Here is a 27,259-nt window from a genome sequence, read left to right as displayed (position 1 = left end):
ATTGCTTGTAGACTTTTGGATAGCAGCCATCCTGACTGGCGTGTAATGGTACCTCATTGTAAACACATAACACACATGTATAATATCTATGTGAAAACAAGATAATCATGTACCTATTTTGATTTCTTGATTATTTCACTTAGAGATAGCTTGTGAGAGAATTCCCTGGCAGTCCAGTGGTTAAGATTCCATGGTTCCAATGCAGAGGACACAGGTTCGATCCCTGGCTGGGTAATTAAGATTTCACATGTGGTACACTACAGCCATTTAAAAAAAAAGAAGAATTAGCTAGTAAATAACTTTTAATATCAACACTGATGCTTCTATCCCATCATCTTTAATGCCTTTCATGTATGCTCTATATGTGTGTCCACCATGTATGCTCATATACTTAGCAAGCTCCATAAGACACATTTAACATATTTCTTATTTTTAATATCATTAATATGGCTGTAGTGAATACTGATTGGTGTACACACTAATTTATTTGGAATAAATTCTAAGGTGTATAATTGATGACCAAGGAGTATGCTAATTTTAAGCCTTGGATGACATTGCCATAGTAAATGATAAGAGCCCCTTTCCTATAAAAATATTTCGGAGGCTTCACATGATAAATCCTTTACTGTCAGTAGCTATCGATTGAAAACAATGCAAAATAAAAAAGCTACCAGGATTCAGTTTTGATTACAAATTGTGTTAAACACAACAGAATCAACACAGACTTTTAAGATAATGTGCTTGTGTTCAGAATGTATTATTTGTCTTATCCACCCACAACCCCTAGGGCATTTATGGCCTTGTTGGTTCCTGGCAGGTTCTTATAGAGTCGCGTAACTGGAAAATCTTCTCTCTCAATTGTATTCTGTGGATCCAGGTCCCCAAACAGCAGGTCTCATGCCTAATTGTTTTGTACATTTCACAGGATGAAGACTTACCCTAAGGGTCCCCTTTCTCTAGGAATTGTTCATTCCTTCCTAGAGTTCCTGTTTTCAAAGATGTGACTATTCGAAGGTCCTTGCTCAGGAAGACAGATGAAGACAGGGACCTATGGATGGAGTGGACAAAGGATGCGGTTGGGGAGAGAAAATAATTGTTTCTTTTAATAAATCATCATCATTAAAAGTACCCACAGTACTTGATTTGTTTGGTGAGGGATGATAAGGAAGAAGATGAGGCAATGGGGAATAGATGACATTTGTTGAGCACTTGTTATTCAATAAGGACTGTGTTATACGCCCCACAAGCATCATCTAATTTATCCTACAACAACCTTGTGACTATGCTTATTATCACTACCACTTTACATATAAGGACACTGAAGTCTGGAGAAATTAATTTGCTCAAAGTCATCTAACAGACAAGTGTCAGGGCTTTAAGTATATTTCCACGTCAAACTTTAAGTCCTATACAATATGGCATAGTGGTTAGGAGATCCAACTTTGAATTTCAAACCTAGGCCCACCACACAACTGTGTGCCCTTTAGCAAATGTCCTAGCCTTTCTGTGCTTCAGTTTCCTCCACTATATAACAGTATATACTTCATAGAGCTGCAAGGATAAAAGCAGTGAGTTCACGTAAAGTGCATTGAATAGTGCCTGACACATGGGAAACATCCAATAAATGTTAAGTAAATGATCATTATTATTATCAAATTGATGGGCTGATGACTCTTAGTCCTAATTTTTTAAGACTCCATAACAGAACCCAAGGCTAATTCTCCTTCCCAGCCTCTCCTAGTTCATCTCAATATTAAAAAACAGCCCTCCCCACCTCCTGTTTTCCCCATTACAAAATGTGGGAGGTTAAAATCGACTTAAAATTTCTTATCTATGTTTTTCACAGTCACAGACTTAAGATTCAACTGGTCCTGGGACATTCCCGGCCATCCAGTGGCTAACACTCTGTGCTCCCAATGCAGGGGGCCTGGGTTCAGTCCTGGTCAGGGAACAAGGTCCCTCATGCCACAACAAAGACAGAAGATCCCATGTGTTACAACTGACTCAGCACAGCCAAGTCAATACATCAATAAAAGTAAATATGATAAAAAATAGATTCAACTGGCCTAGGTTGTTTGTAGTCTGATGTTGACTTATTTACTGCCCTCGTAGCCCCTGACAAATCATTTAAATTTTCCTTCAAACCACTTAAACTTTCTTTAGGTGTAAAAGGGAGAAATAATAATATCTACCTCATTTTAACCCTAAGGTTTATAGGACTTTACAGTATACAGAACATTTGATTTTCACATTAACCAACAGATGGCAAATAGGGGCTCTGAATAAATAATAGTGAATCCATTCATTCTGTCAACAGGTACTGTGGGTTGCCTGTTACATCCCAGGTGCTACACGAGCAATGAGGATACAGTAGTGAACCAGGCAGGTGGTATCTGTGCTTTCATAAAGCTCACATTCTAGAAGAAGAAACAGGTAATACACAAGTAAATAAAGAAGATAACTACACATTATGGTCAATGTTCTGAAGGAAGTAAGGATATAAATTAGAAATGGGGGAAGGGGATAAAATAAAGCCTACTTCCATTAGAATGATCTAGACCCTAATGCGGTAATAAAAATGAAGTTTTAACAGGGTTCCAAAATGTGAAACAAGTGAAGGACTTCCTTGGCAGCTCAGTGGTTAAAACTTCACCTTCCAATGCAGGGGTGCAGATTCCATCCCTGGTCAGGGAGCTACAATCCTACATGCCTCTGAGTAAAAAAAATATCTATATATATAGATAGATATAGATATATATAAAACAGAAGCAATCTTGTAACAAATTCAATAAAGACTTTAAAAAATGGTCACATCAGGATTTCCCTGGTGGTCCAGTTGTAAAGAATCTGCCTGCCAATACAGGGAACATGAGTTCGATTTGCAGTCCAGGAAGATTCCACATGCCTTGGAGCGAGTAAGCCCATGTGCCACAATTACTGAGCCTGCACTCTATAGCCTGTGCTCTGCAACAAGAGACGCCACTGCAATGAGAAGCCTGTGCACCACGACAAAGAGTAGCCCCTGCTCACCACAACTAGAGAGAGCCTGTATGCAGCAGTGAAGACTCAGTGCAGCTAAAACTAAAAAGAAATATTTTTTTAAATGCTTTAAAAGAAGGTCTGCATAAAAAAAAAACCTTTAACTTAAAAAAAAAAGTTAAGTTCCAGAATAAGACTCCAGATCACTTTACGCAGAATTTATAAAAGGAAATGTCTGTGAACTTAGCACCCTTTAAAGGCTCACAGTCACTGTAAGATTGTAAAACTATTGAGGGTGAGGCCAGGTGAGCATGTGTGAGATTTTCTTAGGAGAGCTTTTGTCAAGCTGTGAGCTCCATAGTTTGGAGGTTACTGTCCAAATACAAATCAATTCCAAAAAGTTTCAAAGCCCTCCCTGAGAGTTTGATATATGTTTCATCACCATGGAGTAGGAATGTTCATTTCCCTTGAGAAACCACACTGCCATTCACAAGGATATGTTCCATCAGAAATCAACAGACTGGTATGGTTTACAATATCTGAGTTGTTCAGTCTTGAATAACACAAATTGTGGGTTGTCCACGTGTCAACCTAACATGAGCCACTGTTATAGCCACGCTTTCCGGGAAACAGACTCACTCAGAAGGACAATGCAGATAGTGGAGTGCAGTTTATTACGCCGGCAGGCCCAAGGCAGAGTCTCCTCTTAGCCAAGGACCCCGTCCAGCATTTGTGAAAATCTTTTATACCCCATGCGTACGTGTCTAAATCCACCACTTGCCCCATGTGTACGTGTCTTAACCCACCACCTGCCCCATGTGTACGTGTCTTAAACAGTCAATAGTCAATAAGCCCGCAGTTACATTCCAACCAGTTAATAATCGATAAGCCTGTGATTACATCTTGACAGATACGAAAAAAAGTTTATGACCTGTCCGGAGACAGGTGTGATTACGGTATGCTTCCTCTTAGGCAATGAGTAGCCTGGATGTGATCTTCAGGATTCCTCTGTCTGGAGGGGGTCTTATCCTTCCATTGTCGTCCTCACAGGCACTAAGCAGAGAGTTCAGGGTCCACTGGAGGGGCAGTCGAGCACAGCCAGCACGGACAGGCCTGAGATGGAGTTCAGGCCCTATGAATTCCTTCTTCACCACAGCAAACCTCGGTTGTTTCCATGGTTTCTTTCCCTCCACCTTCTCTATGGTGATGACCAGGCCTCACGTCCTTCCAGCCCAGTGTGTTGGATATCTCTTATGCACTGCTTCAAATATTCTTGGCCTTACAGTCTCATCCTAATTGTTGCTATGTGCTGTGCTTAGTCGCTCAGTTGTGCCCGACTCTGCGACCCCATGGACTGGGACTGTAGCCTGCCAGACTCCTCTGTCCACGGGGATTCTCCAGGAAAGAACATCAGAGTGGGTTGCTGTGCCCTATTCTAGGGGATCTTCCCAACCCAGGGATCACAACCAGCTTATCTGCTGCATCTACCAGCTCAACACAAGCTAAATCGTCAGACTTCTGACCCTAGTGGCTCACACCTCTCACTTTTGCCTCAGGACTTCTTTGTCTTTGCAACAGCAGACTCCTGCAGGAACTGCCACACACAGATGTATGCTCAACCCAGAAGCTCTGCAGAATTAATGCTTAGTGGGGAAACACTTGACAATAGAGGTCAAAGGCTGGCAGACATAAGCTCCCCACTTCCATTGCTCAGGACAGGGTTTCTGAGGGCATTCCATAAGGCTTCTTATAACATCCCAAAGATTCAGCAATCATTCACCCCTTACAATAATCAACTTGATAGCACATATATGTATAGATTCTCCTTTCCTGTTCATTCCTGAGTAAATCACTCACATATCAACCTCGCTTGAGGCTCTGCTTTAGAATTTAAACTAAAACATCAGTGACTAGTTCTCAGCTCCTGATCTCTGAGCAGATGTTTGAATATCATACATAATATGTATGTGATACATATTATCACACATACATAAGTATACACAAACCCCAAGAAGAAACAGTAATAGATGAGCATAATGAAATCCAAATTCAAATGTAAAATAAGTATTTCTCCCCAAATAAACCAAAGTCTTCAGAGAACTAGCTTTTAAAATATATATATTTATTCCTTTGGCTGTGCCAAGTCTTAGTTACAGCACTCGGGATCTTCAGTCTTCTTAGGGAGATGTAGGATTTTCTTTAGTTGTGGCATGTGGAAACTTTAGTTTCAACACGTGGGAATCTAGTTCCCTGACTAGGAATGGAACCCAGGCTCCAAGCATTAGGAGTACGGAGTCTTAGTCACTGGGCCACCAGGAAGTCCCACAACTACCTCTTCTAAAGCAATGCCCCTATTTTCATTGCTAAACATACGTGTTTTATTAAAACATGTATATTTAGCTGACTTCAGGGGTTTCTCTAAGAGTCATGGGTGAGAATTTGTTTTGTATTTGCATAACTCAAATCCCTAGAGTTGGTTTTCCCAATCTGCCCAAATAGAAATTTCAAGCCTTCACCTGTCCGGTGACTGAAAACTCTTCACCGCTTTTAAATGTTTATTTTGTTCGTCTCTTTTTAAATGGCTATTTTCTTTTTCTTCCTTTCAACGTTTCAGGAAATCTTGGGGCGTCCAATCTCAACCAGGTCACCCTTAGGCAAGTTACATTTTAGATGGTTCAGTTTGAACTCCCAAATTACTTTTGTGTGGTGAGGCTGCTTTAAGATCTACAGGATTCACGGTCAGCTGCAAAGACTACTGGGGAACACAATCTTAATTCAGGGTGGTTTTGTGTCTAGAGAAAAAAAACTAGGAGCCCCAATACGATGTAAGAAGAGAAGAAGGTCGAACTAGCAGTTTCCACCACTCCTATCCACAGCGGCCCCTCTGCAATCCTAGGCCGAATCTGAAACGCTTAGTACTAAAAGAGAATGTCAGCCCCACCCAATAACAAACCCTCTGGGGGGTAGGGACACAAATACAGTCCTCGCTTTTTAGTCAGGGTTCAAGGAGAGGCGGTCGCCGAAACAGTCTCCCAGAGAATTTCTGATACGCTTTCACAAACTACTAGTCCAAGGAAAGATCCTGTCTGTAGTCTCAGAACCCCTCCCACCTCAGATTCCAATCCGCGACAGGCATTTCCGGAACTGGCGCGTGGAGGCGGGGGGCTGCCCCGGAAGTGTTTGTCTGTTGTCCTACGTAGGAAAGATGGCGGCGGCGCAAGTTGCGGGTTCCCTGCCAGGCGGGCCGCCGCCAGAGACGCCGGGGGAGCCACCCTTCGAGCCGGGGCGTGGGTTTCGCTGTTTGTCGGCCAGGCTCTGCGCCCTTCGCCCGGATGATAGCAGTTCCGGCCGCACGGAGATCCACCTGCTCTTCGACCAGCTCATCTCCGAGACCTACAGCGAGGGCAGCGGCGTGGCCCCGGAGGTAGGCCCGCTGGCCTGGGCCCCGCCCTTCAGGGACCTCTGTCTGTGGCCTCTTCCCACCCTTGCTTCTCGGTGCTTAGTCTCAGGCTTGTTTGCCCCCTCCGACCGTGGTACAGTCTCTAGCCTCCTCTTTTGGAAGACACTGCGGTGTCTGGTCAAGTCGCTTCTTTAAAATTCCAGCTTGCTGACTTGTGCTCTGATAACATCGCAGGTGTCATCTCTGGTGCCGCTTTCCCGTCCCTCCGCTCCCCGCATCCGGAATTCTGTGTGTATAAAATTCCCTACTACCACGTTCTTCACGTCACCGTGCACAGTTCCAGGGATTTTGGAACATGGTGGTTACTAGATCTATTTCATTGATAAACATACGGACGCTTACAAGGGTCCACTCTAATATTGCTGGCAAAAGGCAGAACTAGAATGAGAACTAAGTCTCAGAGTTTTGGCCATTTTCTGTTCCTCCATGCTAGTTCCACCCTCTTCTGCCTGTTTAGAAGTACTTTTCGTGTGTATCATTCACACTCATCAGGCCTTGGATACTAATAACTAAATTCTTTAAACCCAGTCATAAGCTGTCTTCTGGTGCTCACAGGCATCTCAAACTTGACAGTTCTCAAAAATTAGTTCAGTATCTCCATACACCCGCTCCATCCCCAATCAGTCGCATGCCCCAACTCATACAAACATATAGAGTGTGCCCAGTCACATAGGGCACAGGTGCAGACACTAGTGTTTCACCGTTCCTTCCTTCCAGGTCCTTCCAATCTGGATTCTTCAGAATCTGTCTAGGAAATGTTTCTCAGTTCCATCCCCTCCTCTCTATTTGCATTGCCAATGCCATTGGCAAGATGACTCTGCTGAACTGTTCACCAGTCTCCTCTAACTTACGGTCTGCAGCCCTTCTGCAAACCAGTATTTGCTCTCCTGCGATCGTGGTCTTTTCTTTAGTGGGAAAATAATTTCATTAGAAAAGTAAAAGCCTGACCTGGGAAGATCTTCAGTGCATATTGGTGACTGGCCAAAGCAAAGTTACAGTATGAGACCAGTATAGGGTGGGGAGGGCTTGTAAATAAATATACATTTATAGATGCAAAGAGTTCAAAAGGAGAGTTTACAGTGCAGTAATAACAATGCAGTTTGTGTCACCAGGGAGCGGAGTGGAATTAAGGGAGGAGTCGGAGACTTTTGCTTTATTTGTATCATTTGTGCCTTTCCAGTCTTCTGTCACTCTTTTTGTGCCCTGTATGCAGTCATTTGAAACTTGCCGTCCCTCAGGCAGGTACTGGTGTTCCACACCTACAGGTGTTCCAGACCTGCCCACTGCATTCTGTTTGTTTGCATTGTCTTTTCGGCCTTGTCTGGCAGTTGTCCTCATCCTTCAGATCATTCTAGGTTCTGTTTAAAAATTGTCTCTACAGGACTTCCCTAATTACTGTTTCCCCACAGAATTTGCAGTTAATTCTTTCAGCACCCAATTCACTTTAATTTTTTGTGAGCAGTATTTCTGTCTCCCTCACTAGATTGTGAGCTCTTTGTGGTTCAGGAATATGTTCACGTTTGGAGCCCAAAGACCTGGCACACTGCCTGGCACAAAGCAGGTGCTTAGAGCCTTTTAGTTCAATAAACATCAAGAGATGAATGAATGGTGTGATTTCCAGATAGTTTCCTTTTTTTAAAAAGAAAAATAGATTTTCTAACTGCATTAAATTCATGGAAGTGTCATTTCTGATTTTCCCAGTGGCATTGCAAATTCAGTTTGCTTACCTTTGCTATTTTTAATTTTGGTGTGTGCTATTATATTATGGAATCCTTTCTTAGGTTATTTATTTGTACTGTCTCTATATATGCAGAGACTCTGTGGAGTCCTTGACCGTACAAAAATCATTGATTTTTTTCCATCTTTTTTAGCACATGCTATTTTTATGCTGTCATCCTACTCTCTGCCTCAAATTTCACCTTAACTCATTTTGAGTGTGAATGTCACTTTTAGTTTCTCATTTGGCTGTTGGGGCACTGGTCTTCCCTTGACTAATAGGTGTAGCACCTTTTCATTGTCTTTTTTTTGTTTTTTGTAGGATGTCAGTACTCTTCTTGTCCAGGCGTGCCGACTCGTGCCTCTTAATCAGAATCATCTTGTCAGCAAACTGTCTCAGCTTATCCACCATTTACTTAACACATTACAGGTAAATGTAGGTAACTTTAGAATTCAGATCATGAATTTTGAGAATAAGTAACTGTCTTTGAGTTACTACATCTGTAGTAGGAATGATACACTGGTCTTTTCAAAAGCTGTGCAAATATGAGAAACAATTGCCTTACTAAGAATTATATCAAAACAAATATAACTGACCAAAAAAAAAAAAATATTCTGCCAATTTGCCCATCAGAGGGATGGATTCCTGTCTGTTTGTTTCAGGAAACCAATATAATTCAAGCCCTCAGACCTTAGAATTTTTCAGGAAAGATGTATTAATATTTGACTAAAGGTATATCTAAGAATAAATAAAAATATCCCCAACCTCTTTCCTATCAATATTTTTTTTCCCTCTCCCAAAGCTATCATTTTTGTCATCTAACCTAAGAAGTTGCTTAGCAGGGGTGGGGCCCTAGATAAAAAGATCCCTGGTATCTTTTTTAGGAACAATTCAAAAATTTAGGCTGTTACCTACTACATGAGTATTTGAATGTAGTTAGCACAAAACTTATTAACTAACATGTAATCTGAGGTGCTTCTGGTTGCAAGAAACAGAAATGCCAACCCAGAATAGCTAAATTTTTTTTTTTATGTTATCTCACATCACACCCCCCAAGGAATGCAGCTTTAGGGGCACTTAATAATTAAGAAGCTTTCTGGCATCTTTCCATTCTGCCATGCTAAGTGGATGGGTTGTCCTGAGCTAACATCTCTCACACACATAAGATGCCTAAAATCCAGGAATCCCGTGGATAATAAGTAAATAACACCCAGCAGAAGCAAAAGAACTATTTATTTTCTGTCTCTTTTATTTAAGAATTAGGAAGCTTATCCCCCAAACTCTCCAACAGATTTTCCCTGATACCAGGCTGGAGAGACCTAGGTCGTATTAGGACCCCTCTGTAGCAGTTTAATCAGGGAATGGAATTACCATGAATGGCCTAAACCAGGGATTTCAACCTTGACTGCTCATTAGAATCACCTGGAGGACTTCTGCTCCCTAAATGACTTAATAGCATGCAGCTCAATCCTTCGATCAGGGTTTCTCATCTTCAGCACTGTTGATGTTTTGGATTGGGTAAATCTGTGTTATGAGGGATTGTCCTGTGCATTGGAAGATGTTTAGCGGCATCCTGGCCTCTACTCACCAGATGCCGGTAGCATCCCTCCAGCTGTGCCAGTCAAGTGTCTACAGACATTGCCGGGTGTTCCCTGGGGGACAGAATTGCCACTGATGGAAAACCACTGTCTTAGCAGACTTGGGATCTACCTTCAGGTCTCCTGTGGGAAAGGTGGACATCCAAATAAGATCAGTCCTCTGCCAGCAAGGAAAGAGGAGATTAGTGCTGCAGGTGGCCAACTGTGTCTGCTACACGTGACTTTCTAAATGAAATAAGATGGTTTTAGACTTTAGAATTTTTCAGACTAATGTGGTGGCGTCTGAACTTTGGCTGTCCTTAGCCATGTGTGCTAGTAAGCCGCTTCAGTCGTGTCCTACTCTGTGGACTGTGACCCCATGGATTGTAGCCTGCCAGACTCCTCTGTCCTTGGGGTTCTCCAGACAAGAATTCTGGAGTGGCTTGCCATTTCCTTCTCCAGGGGATCCTTCCAACCCAGGGATCGAACCTGCGTCCCTTGTATCTCCTGCATTGGCAGTTGGTTTCTTTACCCCTAGGACCACCTGGGAAGCCCACATTCTTAGCTATATCATCTTTTTAACACTGACAGTTAGAAAAGTTCCTGATCACACATGGCACCCACAGCCCTGAACAAGTTTCTGTCATTTGAAGACAGTTTATTTCAGTTGTCCATGAATTGATACTTGGATTAGTGTACTTTATCCAATAAAATCATAAACTCCCTAAGGACAGGAATACGCCATTTCTTCCTGTTAATATTCCCCACGTCATAGCAGACATAGTGGCTATTTAGCAGGCATATTTAGTCACAGTGTGTTTTTCAAGCATTTACCAGGTATAAAGAAACATAGTTGAAACCAATACAACATTGTAAAAATTAAAAAATAAATAAAATTTTTAAAAATTTCTTTTCAGTGGATCAAGACTTAACATCTGTGTATTTACAACTGCCAGTGTCTGGTTAGTTCAAGGAAAAGTTACAAGGACTTTGCCAAGTTCTACTTGGAGTGGAAGGAGTAAAGGGGAATAAGGGAGCAGGCACTGGGGCAAGGAGACGGTTCTCTCAATCAGACTTTCAAGGTCTTTAAAGCTGATCTTTCTAACAAAAAATATGGACACACACATGCTCTGTCTCTCTTACACAGCTTGATTCAGGTGAGCATTCATGTCTGAAAAGAAATATTTTTTAGAAGTTAGATCATATATATTTTTTCCTCTTGATAGGTGATTGTTGACGAGCAGAACTTGGATTTTCTGTTGGCATATACTATTTCTGCTATTCAGCAGTGCAGTTCCTGGACACACATGCAGATTCTCCAAGCTCTGGCAGCCCTGGTGTACGGCAATGGCTCAAAGTGTCAGAAGGTGAACTGTGTTCTGTGTTTCCTGTGAAAGGTTGGGGGCATAGGCTCTAAACCCACAGGCATGTGTTCAGATTTCTCTCCTGCCATCACTTAAATGTGTAACCTTGAGTAACCCTTACTCAGTCACTATGAGCCTTGTTTCCTCAGGTGTAAAATAGTTCCTCTGAAGATGAAGTCTCACTTGTAAAGTGCTTGGGGCTTGGTACATATCAATCGTTATTATCATTACCTTTCATCTATTCAGCCAAGCCAAGGCGAGAGAGCTTCAGCAGCAGCCTTGGCTGAGAGTACTGATCCTTACTGGTGTTTTTTGGCATATTTTTGTATGCCTGTCTGAAGAATTTACCTAGCAACTAGTCTTTTGGTACTTAAATTTCCTTTAGTTGAAAAAAAAAAAAATGAAACATGTTTAAAAAATAATATTTTCCTAGCAGCTTTTCTTCAGCCAACATTGACTGTGATTTTGTTTCAGTACCTTCCAGACTTGCTTGGCAAGAGTGGACTCTTAATGAAGTTGAGCGACTTGGCTCAGTCAGACCCTGAAGTTAGGAGAGCTGCAGTGCATTGTATGGCAAACTTATGTCTCAGGTATGTGGATTCAGTCAGATTTCCCAAACTGTGATGAGATAGGGCTTCGCATGGGCCCTTTGTAGGTGGTTCAATCTGTCTGAAGCCAGAGCCAACTTAGAAAAATAATCTACAGTGCATTTCTCATGCTCTTTGCTAATAAGATCATTTTATGTTGTTTATTTTTGGTTTTAACATTGCTTGTAAAGAAAGCTCATAAAGAAGTAAAGGAAAAAATAGACTAGGGCCTTGTTTCTAAAATATGGTGAAAGTGATAATACGTGCAGTGTGTCAAGGGTTTGTTTTTCTGTTGGCATAAATTGTAACGGTATTAAATCTTTTAGAAGGATATATTCATACAAATTTAAGCTTTGGTGAGATATATCTGTCACGGCCAATTTATTCAAAGAAAATAGAACCGAAACCAGCTGCCCAGTTCTGGATTCATGCAATAGAAAGTGAGCGACCCAAGCTTGAACTGATGTGTAATATCTTGTCTCCACGTTGCCGTATTGTTCGGTGGCTCAGGAGGCAGGTCCAGCAGTGTGATTCTAGCTGGACATCTGCATTATTTCCCTCTGAGAACTGAAAAGCAGAATAAAAAAGATTTCTCTTTCTACATACTTGTTTCACTACAGACTTCTGTAACTTTTCCCTGTGGAAACCATTCTTCTTCCTGTTCATTCCAGCGTTGTGCCTGTCCACAGCAGTAGTCCAAAGTGCATAGTCTTCTGTAATACAGTTTGATTCAGGATATATCCCAGTTCCTTTAGTCGGTGGTACTGTTACTGTTACTCTTTTGCAAGCCCTGTTTCAGAGGCAGCTGCCTTTTGAGTTGCTTCCTCTGTGTGTTCTAGTGTGCCCGGACAGCCGTACTTGGAGGAGCCCTACCAAAATATCTGCTTCCAAGTTTTCTTGACCACTTTACAGTCTCCAAAATCGTCTGACATGGATGACATCACTTTCTGCATGGTGGGTGAGACTACCTCTAATCCTATGACGGTTACTGATGTGTCTAGAAGTAGCAGTGGATGAAAGCTGCTATTAAGAGTTTAATTTGGTTGCTATATTAGTTTTGTCTAGAGATATATGCATAAGGGGAATGTTTATAACCTAAAAAGACTGAAATCATCTTTCAGATTTAAATCACAAGAAATTGTTCTTGTTTGTTTTGTTTTGCCATTGTTTTTTGTTTTGCAATTCTAAGTTCTTAAAACTACTTTTCCACTCCTGACTTTAAAAGCTGTACAGTTTCAGACTAGTGACTGTCTTTTAGATAGAAGGGAAAGGGGTGGATTTCAACAAAATCTGCAATAATTTATTTCTTTTTTAAAAAGTCTGATGCAAAGATGATAGTTTATTAACGTGATTTAAATTCAGTAACACTTCAAAAATTATCAAAGATGGTGAAAATTTTCTTACATAAAGTCTGCTTAGATATAACTACTGGGAGCAATTTGTTCTCCATGCCCCCAGGTTTTTTTTTTTTTTTTGTATATTTCTAAAAAATGAGCATATTTAAAATTTTTTAATGGGATCATATTTAGTGTGCTGTTTTGCAGCTCTCCTTTTTAAAGTTACTCTTGAACATCTTTTTGGTACCTGTTGATGTATCTCATGCTTTGCAACTGCTATGGCTGGGAGACCTTGGCAAGATCTTGAGCCTGTGTGTTCTTCATCTCTGGAATGGGACAAAGGTTATAGCTACCTTGCAGAGGTCTTATGAGGTCTATATGATCTAAAAGCATTTAAAATGCTTGGGAAAGTGCTTGCTGTTATTGTTAAGTTTCATATGTAGCAGAGGGTTAGCTTCTTAAGTAATAATTGTCATAACTGATGGGAATGAAAGTTTTTTTCAGCGTTTCTGCAACTTTAAACAAGGGTACAGTTCATATCCTCTCCCTGTAGAGAGTTTTTCTTAAGTACAGAATCCTATAAATGAAATTACTGGCCAAAAAGTTAATCCTGATCAGAATTGCACTCCAGAATCCTGTTCCCACATGCATTCCTTTGCTTTTAAAAGCTGCTGTTAAAAAAAATAAGATAAAAGCTCCCATGGTTACCACATGATAAAAGAAATTTCCTGTTTCTGATCTCTGCCGCCACATTTTTATTTCTATCATATTCTTCCCGCTAAACATCTTTCTTTTTTCCTTGCTCACCATTAGTATATGCTGGCTTAGGAGCATGTACAAAAAGACCACTCATAATAAAAGCACTCTGCTCCTTTTCCATCCTACAAAGTGCTAGAAAGTTGATCCCTGGACAACCAAATTTCATTTACTTTTTAACTTTTTCTCCTTTACCCCCCTAGTTGTTACAAAACGCCTTAAAAGGTATACAGTCTCTCCTAAATGGTGGGAAGATGAAACTGACCCAGACTGATGAGCTGGGAGCTCTTCTAGCTGTGCTGAAGGTAAGGCGTTGCCTCCTTAAACCCCAAGTCCTCACTGCGGTTAGTGTCTCTCCTGTTTACACCTCAGGCATAAGGACCACTTTACATCATCACTCCAAGGCTAGCTTAGAATATCATATTTTAAGAAAGAAAAATAAAATGTTTGTATTCAAACATCCTTAAAATTAAAAACTGAAAAGAGTAAATCTTGCTTTAGTAGGTTTATCAAAATTCTAAAATTTTATCAAGAATAGTTATGAGGTATGATCTGTAGATTATTTTAGATTATCTTGAATCTGTTTGCACTTGGAAGAACCACCAGATATTCTCCTTGCCTTTAGCTCCCGTGTAGTAGTCAAGCCAGTCAAAATGTGTTTCATTAGGGGGACTTCCCTGGCAGCAGAGCAGTTAGGACTCCACACTTCCAATGCAGGGGTCCCGAATTCCATTCCTGGCTGGGAAACTAAGATCCCGCATGCCGTGAGGTGCTGCCAAAAAGAAAAAGGAGTGTATCATTAGGCTGTCTTCCTTTGGCTTCTGAGCCTGCCAGTCAGTGGTTAGGTCAGGTCAGCGTCTCTGAGGATCCAGCTGTCTTCATTTCATCTGGGAAATAATAAGAACTTTGTGGTGGTCTTAGTGTATGGTAACTTAGCTTTATCATGACTGAAATTTTGAACTTTTTCCTGTGCCATCTCCCTGGCTTCCAAATACATAGAGAGCTAGATTTGGATATGGATGTGAGAGATGGGTTTAAAAAATTACAGATAAAATAATTAGGTAAAACTGATTGGATAAGTTTTTTAAATTAATAAATAAAAGTGATAATAAATAAATGAAAATTTAAAGTTAAACCTAGCCAAACCAGATCCCTCTGGACTAGATGAGATTAAACTCCTCTTTAAGCTCTGAACCTTCAGGTTTATCTATTTTCTGTCTCATTTTAGTTTCCTTTGTAAAGCTTTAAACATCAATCTGTTCATCTGTGTGATTCAGAATATGGTGAATAACCTTGTTTTATGATTCATTTTGTGTGTGTGTCTCCTTAATCTTTATTAGAAATCCATGTTCCATGGACTCCCTGGACTAAACATAGAGATGCCCACTGTGCTGTACCCCACTCCGCTTCCTCAGTACGATGGACGACCACCCATCCAGCCTCAGCAGTCAGAGTCCAGCACTTCTCGCCCGGCTGTGGTACACTTACGTCTATTTAGATTTAAGCTATGGATTGTTTTTAATTGCTTGCTCTATGTGTTTTCTATGATTTGCATCACTGCTGTGCCAAGGCTCACCTTGAATTTTATTTCAGCTTAGGATGTTTAGCATAGTAAGTTTAAATTCATCCAATGGCTAAAAATACCAGTTAGAGCATCTTAATACTTCTAGGTGGTTTAGGCAGTATAACAGCTATAAAAATGGGCATTCACTTTATACCCATAGCCAGTCGTCCTTATCCCTCAAGTTCTGAGGACCACAGCTCAGCAGACGTTTTCTCTAAAAGGCTGGCTGGAAACCATTATAGGCCTCTGTTGCCACTGTCAGATTTCTCGGTCTTTCCGGACAGCTGCCATCTCCCTCATGTTTCTGTTGGAGAACCGTACAGATACACGGCCTAGGTGTTGCACCTAAAAGTGTAATACCTGAGAAATGCTTATAATTAGAAATTCTTTCACTCATTCACTTACTCAACATTTACTGTTATATCTAAGCATTAGGAACATTGACTCTGGTTTTAGGAATTTGAGGGAGAAAGTGAAGGTGGATAAGTAAATAACCATATTGCAGTCTTATGATTTCTTTCATCAGAATACCCACAGGGTATTCCAGGGGCACATTCAGGGCAACCAATAGACGAGTAAGGAGTGCTTTTTTAAAAAACAGAGTGGCTCTCCTGAGCCTCAGGAATGAGTACAGAGAAGGAAGGAGAGTGTTCTTTTCCCCGAGAGAACAATGGGTAACAACCATGGGGAGTGTGAGTGCATGCAGCCTACTTATTAACCAGTGGGCTAGAGTGTCAGGTATGCAGAGGGGAAGGTGGGGCAGGTATGTAGCAGAGGCCAAATCATAAGGGTCTTTCAACCGTGTGCTAAGGAGGTCGGGTTTTTATCTTATAGGTGGTGGAAATGAAGAATCTTATATAGGGGAGTGATAGGATCAGGTTTGCATTTCAGAAAAATCTTTGTTGTTAGCAAGCAAAAGGGTAAGAAGTCTGGAGCCACAGTAATAATCCAAGGTAGAAGTGATGAGGTTAGGGACCTTGAGCATGCAGAGGAGGGCACAGATCCCAAAGACCTTTAGATGTCTGAAAGAAGGAAGTAGAAGAAAGGAAGAAATTGGTGTTTACATTGTATTTACAAAGCCCCAGTGCCCTAAAACATGGACTGTATGTAATGGAGTCACGTTTCTCCTAGGCGTCTAGAGTGATACTAGCTGTGTATCCTGTTTGGGAGAACTGAAAAGACAGTCACCCACGTCATTTTGTGTAGACCTCAGTCTCTTGCAGAACCTCTGTTGAGAAGCCTGAATGCTTTCACAGCCATGCAAGGAAGGTGGCGTTAGCCTGTACTTAAGCAGATGAGGACGGGCGAGCTCAGCAAGGCTAAATGATTTGCCCAGGGTCACAGAGAGAATTTAAACCCAGGTGCCACGTTTTGCTCTGTCCCATGCATTTCATGCCTTGTTTCTGATAGTCCAGTAAAGGTCCAGGTATGTCAGCACTTAGCGTAGTGCCTGACGCAGAGACTGTTGAGGAAGTGCCGCTTTGTTCTCTTCTCCTCTTCTTTATCCACACTACATGTTGGGGGCATACTTAGTAATTATCAAATGAGAAGTTACCAATAGCTATCATGTATATGTTTTCATTTGCTCCTAAAATCAGAGTAAAAAGAAAAAATCAAAAGTAAAAGCGAAGAAAATCCAGCAAGGAGAGAAGGAGGAGGAGGAGGAGGAGTCCAGTGGTGAAAGAGAAGTAGCCCCAGTCACTGGCCCAGGCAGACTGAACCTGCACAGAGGGGACGCTCAGGGCCCCTCCTCCCCAGGTGCTCAGAGTCTGCCGTTAGCTGGAAGTGGAGCTGCAGGAAAAGACCGGGTCTCTTCACCCTTCAGCTCTTCCAGTTGGAGGAGGGTCAGCAGTAGTGAGTCAGACTATTCTGATGCTGAAGGAGGCATGCAGAGTAAAGTGAGGTAGTAGTATTTTGTTATATTTTTATTCTTTATATTCTGAGTTGAGTGTATAAGCTCATAACCTTACTTTAAAGTCTGTCGCATGTTCTGTAGCTTGAAGATTCTCATCTTTGTGGGATTTTGCATTACTCTGCAGCTTGCATTGTTCTCTCCTCCGGCTTTGTCCATATGGTTCCTCTGCCTGGGTTTATTCTTCTCTTGTTTTGCCTCTTGCCTTATTAACCACTACTCATCTTCTATGTGAGCTCAAAGTCACGCTCTGAGAAGCCTTTTCTGACTCCCTATTCGAGTCACTCCATTCTGTGACTGTCTCTGATTACTGTGCTGTAGTCTCTTTAAATGTCTTTGCCATGATAAGCTCGTCAAGGGCAGGAATTTTGTTTCTGTCTGCCAGCCTCAGCACAGTGCCTGGCACATGCTTAAGTATTTATTCTCAGTGCCTGTCTGTTGGATGAGTGGGTACTCTGCAGTATCTCATATTGTATACTAATTCCTAATATCAAAATGTTGCCCGCTTACTCGCTAGCTAGTAGTTTTTTTTAAATTATCGACCTTATTAACTTGTTATGTAAACAAACTGCTTTAACATGTTTTGACCACATTTTGAAATAATTTAAAAAATATGTTGGCATCTTTCAGACTTATGTGGAATGCTGAATTTCTCACTGTGTCATTTGAGTTGCCTATAAAAAATAGCATTTCATGCTCCTGTTTTTAAAAGCAATTAAAAGACTTTTTTCTTCCTTCTTTTGATTGTTAAAGGTCTTACCAAGCCAAAGTTCGCCAAGGAGCATTAGCATGTTTTCTTTCTACTATAAAATCAATAGAAAAAAAAGTTCTATATGGCTACTGGTCAGCCTTTGTTCCTGATACACCAGAGCTTGGAAGCCCACAGTCTGTGTCCCTGATGACTCTTACGTTAAAAGATCCTTCTCCAAAGGTAAGAGCATTTAAATTCTAAGTGTTAAAACTAGGAAGACTTCACAAGTCTTTGTTCCCTCTGCCCCATCTGATCGTATCACAGAACATGGCTCTTACTAATACTGACCCAAGTCCTGACTTGAGAACCACTCGATGGGCAGGGGGATAGGAGAATAGGGCTTACGTGACTGTTGGGTTGAGGGAGACCATGCTGAGGTCTCCTGCCCCAGGGCTGGCTTGAAGCATGAGACGCTGAGTTACTGCTTCAGTGTTGTCTCTGAACTGCACTGAAGCAGCTATGCTTCCGTTTCTTTTATGAAAGTGCTGCCATGGTGTTTACAATAGGAAAAAAATTCAAAATGGCTTAAATACCCATTGGAATATCATGCTATATAGTGGTTATGAAAGATATGTAAGGCTGGGGAATGTGGATGATGTTTTATGAAAGTATCGGATAGAGAATTTTATGATCCCAACGTGGTTTTTTTTCTTCCAACTTTTCCATATTTTTCAAATCATATGTAATAAATAGTAATACATAGTTTAATAAGAAAAACTTGTTTTTAAAAAAGAAGAAAATATAATTTGGCAGTTGTGGATAACTACAGCAAGGTAGCTATGGCTGATCAGATACTTGCCTCTTCTTGGATATGTTAACTCTTCTCCGGAAGTTAGCTTTTTACCCAAATAAGGAAAGTAGTCTGCTGTTTAGATTCCCCTTATGATAATGAACATTAAAAAGTCATGCTGAATGGTATCTCATGTCCTCAGGTAACCAACCTACTTTTTCAAAGTAGATAGTTTTAATGAGGTCAATAGTATTATTTCTTTTCTGTTTTTAGAATTTTTCCCTTAAAAGCAAGGAGGAGGTCTAGCAATTCATAATACAGTGGAACTCCCTTTGATCATCTCCTTGATTAGCTAATTACTATATAAGAAAACTTCTAAATGACCCTTTGGCATTTTTTATAGGGTGAAGAAAAATAAACTAGCCTCAATTATGAACACAAAAAAATGTTTTATAGGGTAATTTCAAATGCTCTATATACTAAATAGTTAAACTGGTAAAAATGTTTCCAACTGACTGAGTCATTAATAAATGAGAATCTGGGAGGAAAATGGAAAAAGATGGTGGCAAATAAATAACTAATGAGGCATTCTAGTAATTGGAAGGAAAACTGCTTTAAAAATTGAAAAAATGTATATGTATTTATATTTTTGAAGACCCTCCAGCTGAAGGGAACTGCAGTAAATAGCTGAGAATATGGAGGAGAAAGTAGGTTGACATAATTTTCATGATATTTATATCTTTATTATTTTCGAAATGTTTAATGATAGAAGTGTTTTATAGGTGAGAGAGGCTTTTTGGAAAGACTGCTAGAAAGTTATGTGTGAAAATTAAAAGTACTAGTTCATGTCATTGGAATGGAACAGCATTCTGGATTGATCAGAGCTAGGTTTAAAGGAGCAGCCATGTGTAAAAGCTGAGTGGTCATCTTCTCGGGTGCTTGTTGAGTATAGAGTTGGAGAGCATAGACTGAAGTTTCTCTTAGCCAGGATGAAGCATGACAGGAGAGTTAGTATCATATCTTCTCCTGAAGTCCACACTGATGATGGTTTGGAGTTCATGGCAGCTCTGATCTAAACCTGTGGTAGCACAGTTGTCACTGACATACTGAGAAATTTTTTATGTATAATTTTATTTATTTACTTTGGCTTACTGGGTCTTCTTTGCTTTGTGGACTTTTCTCTAGTTGCAGTGAGTGGGGGCTATTCTCTAGTTGCGGTGCACAGGTGGCATCTCTTGTTGCAGAGCGTGGGCTCTAGGGTGCAGGCTCGACAATGTGGTGCACAGGCCCGTGGGATCATACGGGACCAGGATGTGGACCGAACTGTCTCCTGCATTGGCGGGCGGCTTCTTTACCACTGAGCCACCAGGGAAGCCCCTCATTGACATTCTTTGGTTTTCATCGGTGATAGTTACGAATGCTTTTTCCCAGGTAGGAAGCAAAGTTAATTGAGCTGAAAACTTTTTATCTTGAATATTAGTTTCTTTTTACAGCTTGGCTTTTAATTTTGTTTGGTTGGCGAGCTCTTGAAATTGTAGATTTTAATTACATTTTAAAGAAATGGCAGTTTCTTTAGCACAACATCTACCTTTTTCAGTTAAGACCAGCCAGTCGTCTAATCAGAGGGTTGGCAGACTATGGCCAATGGATTGAATCTGGCTCACTGCCAGATTTTGTATGATCTGTGAGCTAAGTGGTTTTTAATGCTTTAATTTTTTTTTTTTTAATGCTTTAATTTTTTTTTAATACAAGGAATATTTTGTGACATGCAAAAATTGTGTGAAATTTAGATTTCACTGTCCAAAAGAAAAATTTTATTTGAAAACAGCCACATTTATTTATTTATACAGTGTCTGTGCTGCCATAGCAGAGTTGAGTGGTTGCAACAAAGACTCTGTGGTGTGCAAAATCTAGAATATAAAATTTGTACTACTGGCCCTTTACAGAAAAATTTTGGTAGCCCCTTATCTAAGTTCTTGGATCAGCTGACTTGTGCTTGAGATCTCCTCTCCCCCAGCTACACACACACACACACACACACCACTGTCCTCATTACATTGTCAACTTCCTAACTTTCTTAAGTGATTATGCAAAGACTCATACTGCTATACTGTAAATTTGTTCTCACAGCAACAAAAATTTGGTTTTTTGTTTATGATTCTACTCTGTAAAAGGCATGTAGAAATGATTTATTTCGACTTAACTCCTGAACAACAACAGCAATTTGGAGATAACATAGTTGAAGATTTTCTGGAAAACCTTTTTCACACCAAACTCCGATGTGCTTCTTATTGAGTAAATATTTAGATTAGATCCTAAAGTTATAATGTTGATTCCTTGCTTTTTAAAAGTCTTTTTAATTGGCATTTTGGGGTGAGCTGGCCAAAGAGGGTATAGTACTGTTTCATTAGTAGTCCTGCATTTATCACCTACATTCCATTTTGGTTAAATTTGGCTTTCTTTCCATTTATTTTTTTCCTTTCTGATTTTTAATACTGCAGAATCATCAGAGTACCAATTAAAAGTAATTAACTTTATAAAGAAAATCTTGATGCAAAGGCACTATTCCTGACAGATAACAGCAGTCCACTGACAGAGGTGCACGTATTTTCATTTCCATCCATAAGGTTACATTTAATAGTATTTCTTTGAGTATCAAAGGTTTTTATTGCAGGTAGTGTTATTTTCTGTACCTAAGAATACTTCTGAAAGTTGGTCACGAATGGTGTCTGCCAAGCTGAGTATGCATGGAGTTCCAAATATCCTATTTAATTAACATTGAGCGCTCATGGATGATTTAGGGTAGAATGTAAAGCAGAACGTCCTCAGGAACTTTGATATGAAACAGATCATAGATGGGTCTATCTTTTTCCACCCCACAGGCTGTTGACTTAATCTCTTGTTCGTTGGCTTTATACTTGACTAAACTAGGCTTCTCGTCCTTAAGTTATTTTCATGCTCATGATTTCAGGTTTTTATACTATGGTATAGCTTAGATTTATTCCCTACAGTAAGAAAACCTAACAGCAATGTGATTTAAAGTTCTTTGTTTTTTTTTTTTTTAAGTGAGGGTAGGGAATGAGAGTGCAAGTGCCTTAGTCCACAGCTACTTTTAGGACCTGATAGAAATTGCATTGCCTTTATTCATCTAATTAAAATGATCTAAACACTTTGAAAATGAAAAGTGTTTATATAGGAAGAAGGGGATTTGACTCCTGATTTTTAACTCACTGATGTGAATCCTCCTGAAATTTCAGACACGTGCCTGTGCCCTGCAAGTTTTATCTGCCATCTTGGAAGGCTCAAAGCAGTTTCTTTCCATTGCTGAAGATACCAGTGACCACAAAAGGGCTTTCACTCCCTTTTCCGTAATGATCGCTTCCAGCATTAAAGAGTTGCACAGATGTCTTTTGTTAGCTTTGGTGGCGGAATCATCCTCACAGACCCTCACTCAGATAATTAAGGTAAATGTGCCAAGATATCAGTGAGCTGGCAGAAGCAGCTTTTCTGTTTCAGTTTTGTGTAATGTTTATATTGCCCACAAATAAATTGACTTAAGACTATAAGTAATTTTATTACAGATAACCTGATTGGAAGTCTGTTCTTCCTACTTGTCTGATCACAGCTACGCTCTCTGTATGTCCAAATAAATGATTTACTAAGGCAATTCCTTTAAGTTGTACCAAGTGCCCTTTTCCCTTTAAAAAAGGAAAAGAAAAAAAAGACTGATTTTCAAATGATTGTAAAGACTTTGTTTTTTAATTAAATGCTTTAAATTTTGTCTCTGTGCTGCGGCTTAATCAGGCCCATTAATGAGCTACTCTTTGTGTTTTCTAGTGTCTTGCAAACTTGGTATCAAATTCACCTTATAACCGTCTGAAACTCAGCCTGCTGACCAAAGTCTGGAACCAGATAAAGCCTTATATCCGCCACAAAGGTTGGTGGTAGTTTGAAATTGATTGCTTCTTTATATCAATAAAATCTAGATTACTAGTTTAAAATATTCAGAATATTTTTATAACACTAAGATAATTCTATTTATTATCCTCAAACTTTGAGGGGAGCCAGCTATCACCAGAACCCTACTTTTGATCCCTGAAGCCCCTGTAGGCACCACTGGAAAGAAATAACTTGGAGAATCAGCTGTAAAGTTCAATGCCTTTTCAATGCATCAGTGCAGTGGCTGGAGTATCCCTTTAGAATTAAGACCGAGCAAATCTTAGGGGTTTTGCTCTAGTGGGGCTTCCCTCGTGGCTCAGCTGGTAAAGAATCCACCCACATTGTGGGATACCTGGGTTTGATCCCTGGGTTGGGAAGATCCCCTGGAGAAGGGAAAGGCAACCCATTCCAGTATCCTGGCCTGGAGAATTCCATGGACTGTATAGTCCCTGGGGGTCACAGAGAGTCTGACACAACTGAGCGACTTTGACTTCATTTCTTCACTTCTGCTCTGGTATATAATAATTCATAGTCTTTAGATATAAGTAGAAAATGGATAGACAAATAGACATCTTCCTCTTTTGGGAAAGAAGTGGAATATAAAACCTAGTTTTGCTATCAGGGTAATGTTGGCCTGATACAGTGAATGTGGAAGCATTATTTCCTCTTCAGTTTTTTAGAATAGTTTAAGAAGGATTGGTATTAAGTCTTCTTTAAATGTTTGGTATAATTTACCTCACCCTTGAAGCCATCTGGTCCGGGGTTTTTGTTTTGGGGGGAATTTTTTGATCAATGATTTGATTTCATTACTAGTAATTGGTCATTGAACGTTTTTAGAAATTTATCCATTTCTTCTTAGTTGTCCAATTTGTTGGCATGTAACTGTTTATAGCAATCTCTTATAATCCTTTGTGGTGTTGGTTTTATCTTCTCTTCATTTCTGATTTTATTGATTTCAGTTCAGTTCAGTCACTCAGTCATGTCTGACTCTTTGCAATTTGGGCTCTTTTATTTGGGCTCTTTTATTGATTTGGGCCCTCTCTGTTTTTCTTGATGAGTCTGGCTAAAGGTTTTTCAGTTTTATCTTTTTGAGAACCAGTTTTTGGTTTCATAGATCTTTTCTATCTTGTGTATGTGTGTATGAGTATCATTTTATATATTTCCACTCTCATCTTTATTTTCCGTTTGAGTTTTGTTTTTCTTTTTTTAGTTCCTTTAGGTATGAGGTTAAGTGGTTTATTTGAGATTGTTCTTACTTTCTGAGGTAGGCCTGTATTGCTATGAACTTCTCTTTTAGAACAGCCTTTGCTTTATGCAGTAGATTTTGAAACACTGTGTTTCCATTTTCATTTGTCTCAAGGTATTCCTTTTTTATTTTTTTCAATGACCGTTTGGTTGTTTAGTGGCATGTTGTTTAGACTCCACTTATTTGTGTTTTTTTCTGGTAGTTGATTTCTTGTCTCATAGGATTTTAGCCTGAAAAGATGCGTGATATGATTTCAGTCTTATTAAGTTTATTGAGGCTTGTCTTATTTTGCCTAACCCTCTGTTTGTTTGTATGTGTCAAGTAGATCAGCTGCATCTCCTATTCTTGATAGAGTGGCTAGGTGTGGAAGGTAAACTCTGAGGCCCCGTAGCATGGCTCCTCCGGGGCACCAGAGCCAGGTGCGCCAGGAATGTCCCCTGTGAGTGGCAGCTGCCTTCTGTTGTTCCCGGGCCGCACTTCCTGCAGATGTCTTAGTGTATAGCGTTGGCTCCCAGCGCAGCTGGCTGTGACTGGGAACTGAGTTAGATTAGCCTGTGTTGGGTGGGATCCACAGATGCATGCTAGTGAACTAGATGGCGAGAGTCAGAGCTGGTGCCTGCCAGTGCCTGGCTGACTAAGTAGAGAGAGAGAGAGATGAAGAAGAAGAAGAAATTTTTTTTAAGTGGCACTTACTAGCTTCTCAGTAACCCTCAGGTGCATGCTTTGTTATGAGTCAGTGAATCTCCTCAGATCAGCTTCTTTTCAAACTGTCTGTGGGCCATAACCTGGAGCCACTGAGCTTCTGTGCACAGCCTTTTGGAGTGGATTCACAATTCTCTACAGCCCTCCGACTCTCTCTCTCAGGTGTACGCCCCCCTGGTTTTCAAAGCCCAGCTTTATGGGGGAGTCATCTTCTTGGTTCAGGTCCCCTGGGCTGGGGAGCCCAACATTGGGTTCAGAACCCTCACTCCTCAGGAGGACCTCTAAGGCTGTGAAATCCCTCCTGCCTGTGGTTTGTAGCACTGAGGGGGTGTAAGTCCCTCACAGACCATGTCTCTGCCCCTCCTACTTGTCTCAGTATGGCTATTAAAAAAAAAAGTTTAGTTGTGGAAAATTTTTCCTGCTGGTCATCAGGTCGTTCTCTGAGATGGTGGCTCTATGTGATTATAATTTTCCTCTCTATGAGAGGAGAGCCTAGCATCTTCCTACTGTGCCATCTTGTCCTGTCCCCTCACTTTCACCTTTTGGACTCTACAGCGGCCCACCACTCTTTTTCTTTCTTTCATGATGCTTTCGGAAGGGTCTAAGCCAGTTGTCTTCTTTTTTTTTTTTGGCTGCACTGGGTCTTCTTTGTGGTGTGCGGGGGCATCTCCCTAGTTGCTCGAGTCACATGGGATCTTAGTTCCCCAACCAGGGATCTAACCCGTGTCCCCTACATTGGAAGGTGGATTCTTAACCACTGGAACACCAGGGAAGTCCTACCAGTTGTCTTTATAGTATGTCTCACCCTCAGTTTGTAGGATATTTTCCTTATGATGTTGTTTAACTTATACATGTGTTTCCTATAAACTGGAAGTTCTGTCTAGAGGTTTAATTAGATTCAGGTTAAACAAGAAAGTCGTAACTCTTAATTGCCTACAGGGATAATTATGATCTCTGTGGGCACCATTCCCATGGTGACAGGTTCTTACTATTCCTTTGACAGACGTTAATGTTCGTGTGTCGAGTCTCACACTGTTGGGAGCCATAGTGTCCACTCACGCACCTCTACCTGAAGTCCAGCTACTTCTACAACAGCCCTGTTCTTCTGGACTCGGCAGCAGCAGCTCAGCCACTCCTCACCTGAGTCCTCCTGAATGGTGGAAGAAGGCCCCTTCAGGACCCTTTGTAGAAGAAGGGGCAGTTAGCTCACCAAAGTTATCTTCAGAGCCCTGCTGGCTCATTCGACTTTGCATTTCCATTGTTGTTCTGCCCAGGGAGGATTCCTGTTCAGGTAGCGATGCTGGTTCTGCAGGAGGAAGCATCTATGAGCCATTCCCCATGCGGTTGGAGGCCTTGCAGGTAGGAGGTTTCATTTCCTCTTCTCTGAAATGGAAGTAATCATTCTTTCTTCACGGGGCTTACCTGGTGGCTCAGCAGTAAAGAATCTGCCTGCAGTGCAGGAGTCGCAGGAGACACAGGTTTGATCCCTGGGTTGGGAAGATTCCCTGGAATGACAACCCACTCTAGTATTCTCACCTGGAGAATCCCTTGGACAGAGGAGCCAGTCACAGAGTCAGACAACTGAAGTGACCTAGCACATACACACAAACATACACATTCTTTCTTCACAGGGTGATTACTTCATGAGGAGTAAGTCTGTGAAAATAATGTAAAACCAAGCCATGTGTCATTGGTATTAGTGGGAGTTGTGCGTGAATTCGCATTTTAAGTGTGAATGCTTTGTTGTCTTGTTTTGGGGGGTAGGTGGAGGGGCTTGGTTGTAAAATGTCAGATTCATCTGTTTTGTTGCAAGCCATTTTAGTCATCTCAGGTACTATATGGCCAATAGGTGTTATAGATTATATAATAATTCTGAAAGAAATTATAGAGTTAATCTTTGATATCTGCAACTGAAGATTAAAATAAATGTTTACTTCTCTTTGGTCTTATATCTGCTTAGCGACAACAAAATATTTATTCCTTCAAAGGAAGAGAACCACCCTAGATTAACGTATTTGTTTTTTCTGTATTCAGGCATGACCTAAGACACAGGTTTGGTCTTGGGGTCTGCTGCTAATTATCTGGTTGATATTACACATGTCCTTTAACCTCTTAGGGCTTCCCTGGTGGTTCAGTTGGTAAAGAATCTGCCTGTATTTGGGTTTATATGTAGAGCTGAAAATAGAAGAATGCATCACTTCCCTACTTGAAATGTCCTAAAGAAATTCTGCCCGGATCTGCCCAGATACCCGGGTTCGATCTCTGGGTCAGGAAGATCCCATGGAGAAGGGAATGGCAACCACTCCAGTATTCTTGCCTGGAGAATTCCATGGACAGAGGAGTCTGGTGGGCTACAGTCCATGGGGTCACAAAGAGTTGGACACAACTGAGCGACTAATGCACAACACTTTAATCTCTTAAACTTTTCAGTCATAGTTTCTTCAGCTAGAATATTTAGTTAATATCTCCTTTGAAAAATTGTTCCCGGGCTTAAGTGAGACAATAATGGTAATCTTAAACACGTTTTGTAGATTATAAAGCACCATAAAATTATATGATAATGCTTAGTTGATTTTAGTTATAAAATAAAGATTATGGTTGTTTTTTGTTTTGTTCAACATCAGATTTAAGCCCCTTG

General features: G+C 40.7%; 1 protein-coding gene across 2 annotated transcripts in view; it reads left to right on the top strand.

Moving 5' to 3' along the window:
• Positions 1 to 6,154: 6,154 nt before the first annotated feature.
• HEATR6 (HEAT repeat containing 6) overlaps positions 6,155 to 27,259 on the top strand; it is a 30,803-nt gene continuing 9,698 nt past the window's right edge. The window contains exons 1-12 of one of the 2 annotated variants that reach the window (XM_043902988.1): positions 6,155 to 6,403; positions 8,478 to 8,585; positions 10,960 to 11,100; positions 11,572 to 11,687; positions 12,524 to 12,638; positions 13,981 to 14,082; positions 15,118 to 15,255; positions 16,940 to 17,244; positions 18,007 to 18,184; positions 21,992 to 22,198; positions 22,572 to 22,671; positions 25,625 to 25,980. In XM_043902988.1, the coding sequence (XP_043758923.1) occupies positions 6,185 to 6,403; positions 8,478 to 8,585; positions 10,960 to 11,100; positions 11,572 to 11,687; positions 12,524 to 12,638; positions 13,981 to 14,082; positions 15,118 to 15,255; positions 16,940 to 17,244; positions 18,007 to 18,184; positions 21,992 to 22,198; positions 22,572 to 22,671; positions 25,625 to 25,980 (2,085 nt within the window). In that variant the 5' untranslated portion in view covers positions 6,155 to 6,184. The remainder of the gene's footprint in view (positions 6,404 to 8,477; positions 8,586 to 10,959; positions 11,101 to 11,571; positions 11,688 to 12,523; positions 12,639 to 13,980; positions 14,083 to 15,117; positions 15,256 to 16,939; positions 17,245 to 18,006; positions 18,185 to 21,991; positions 22,199 to 22,571; positions 22,672 to 25,624; positions 25,981 to 27,259) is intronic. The other variant, XM_043902987.1, reaches the window with a different exon arrangement.

This window comes from Cervus elaphus, chromosome 5 (assembly GCF_910594005.1).
Source record: "Cervus elaphus chromosome 5, mCerEla1.1, whole genome shotgun sequence".
NCBI classification, from domain to species: domain Eukaryota; kingdom Metazoa; phylum Chordata; class Mammalia; order Artiodactyla; family Cervidae; genus Cervus; species Cervus elaphus.
This window is presented reverse-complemented; position numbering and strand designations above follow the sequence as displayed.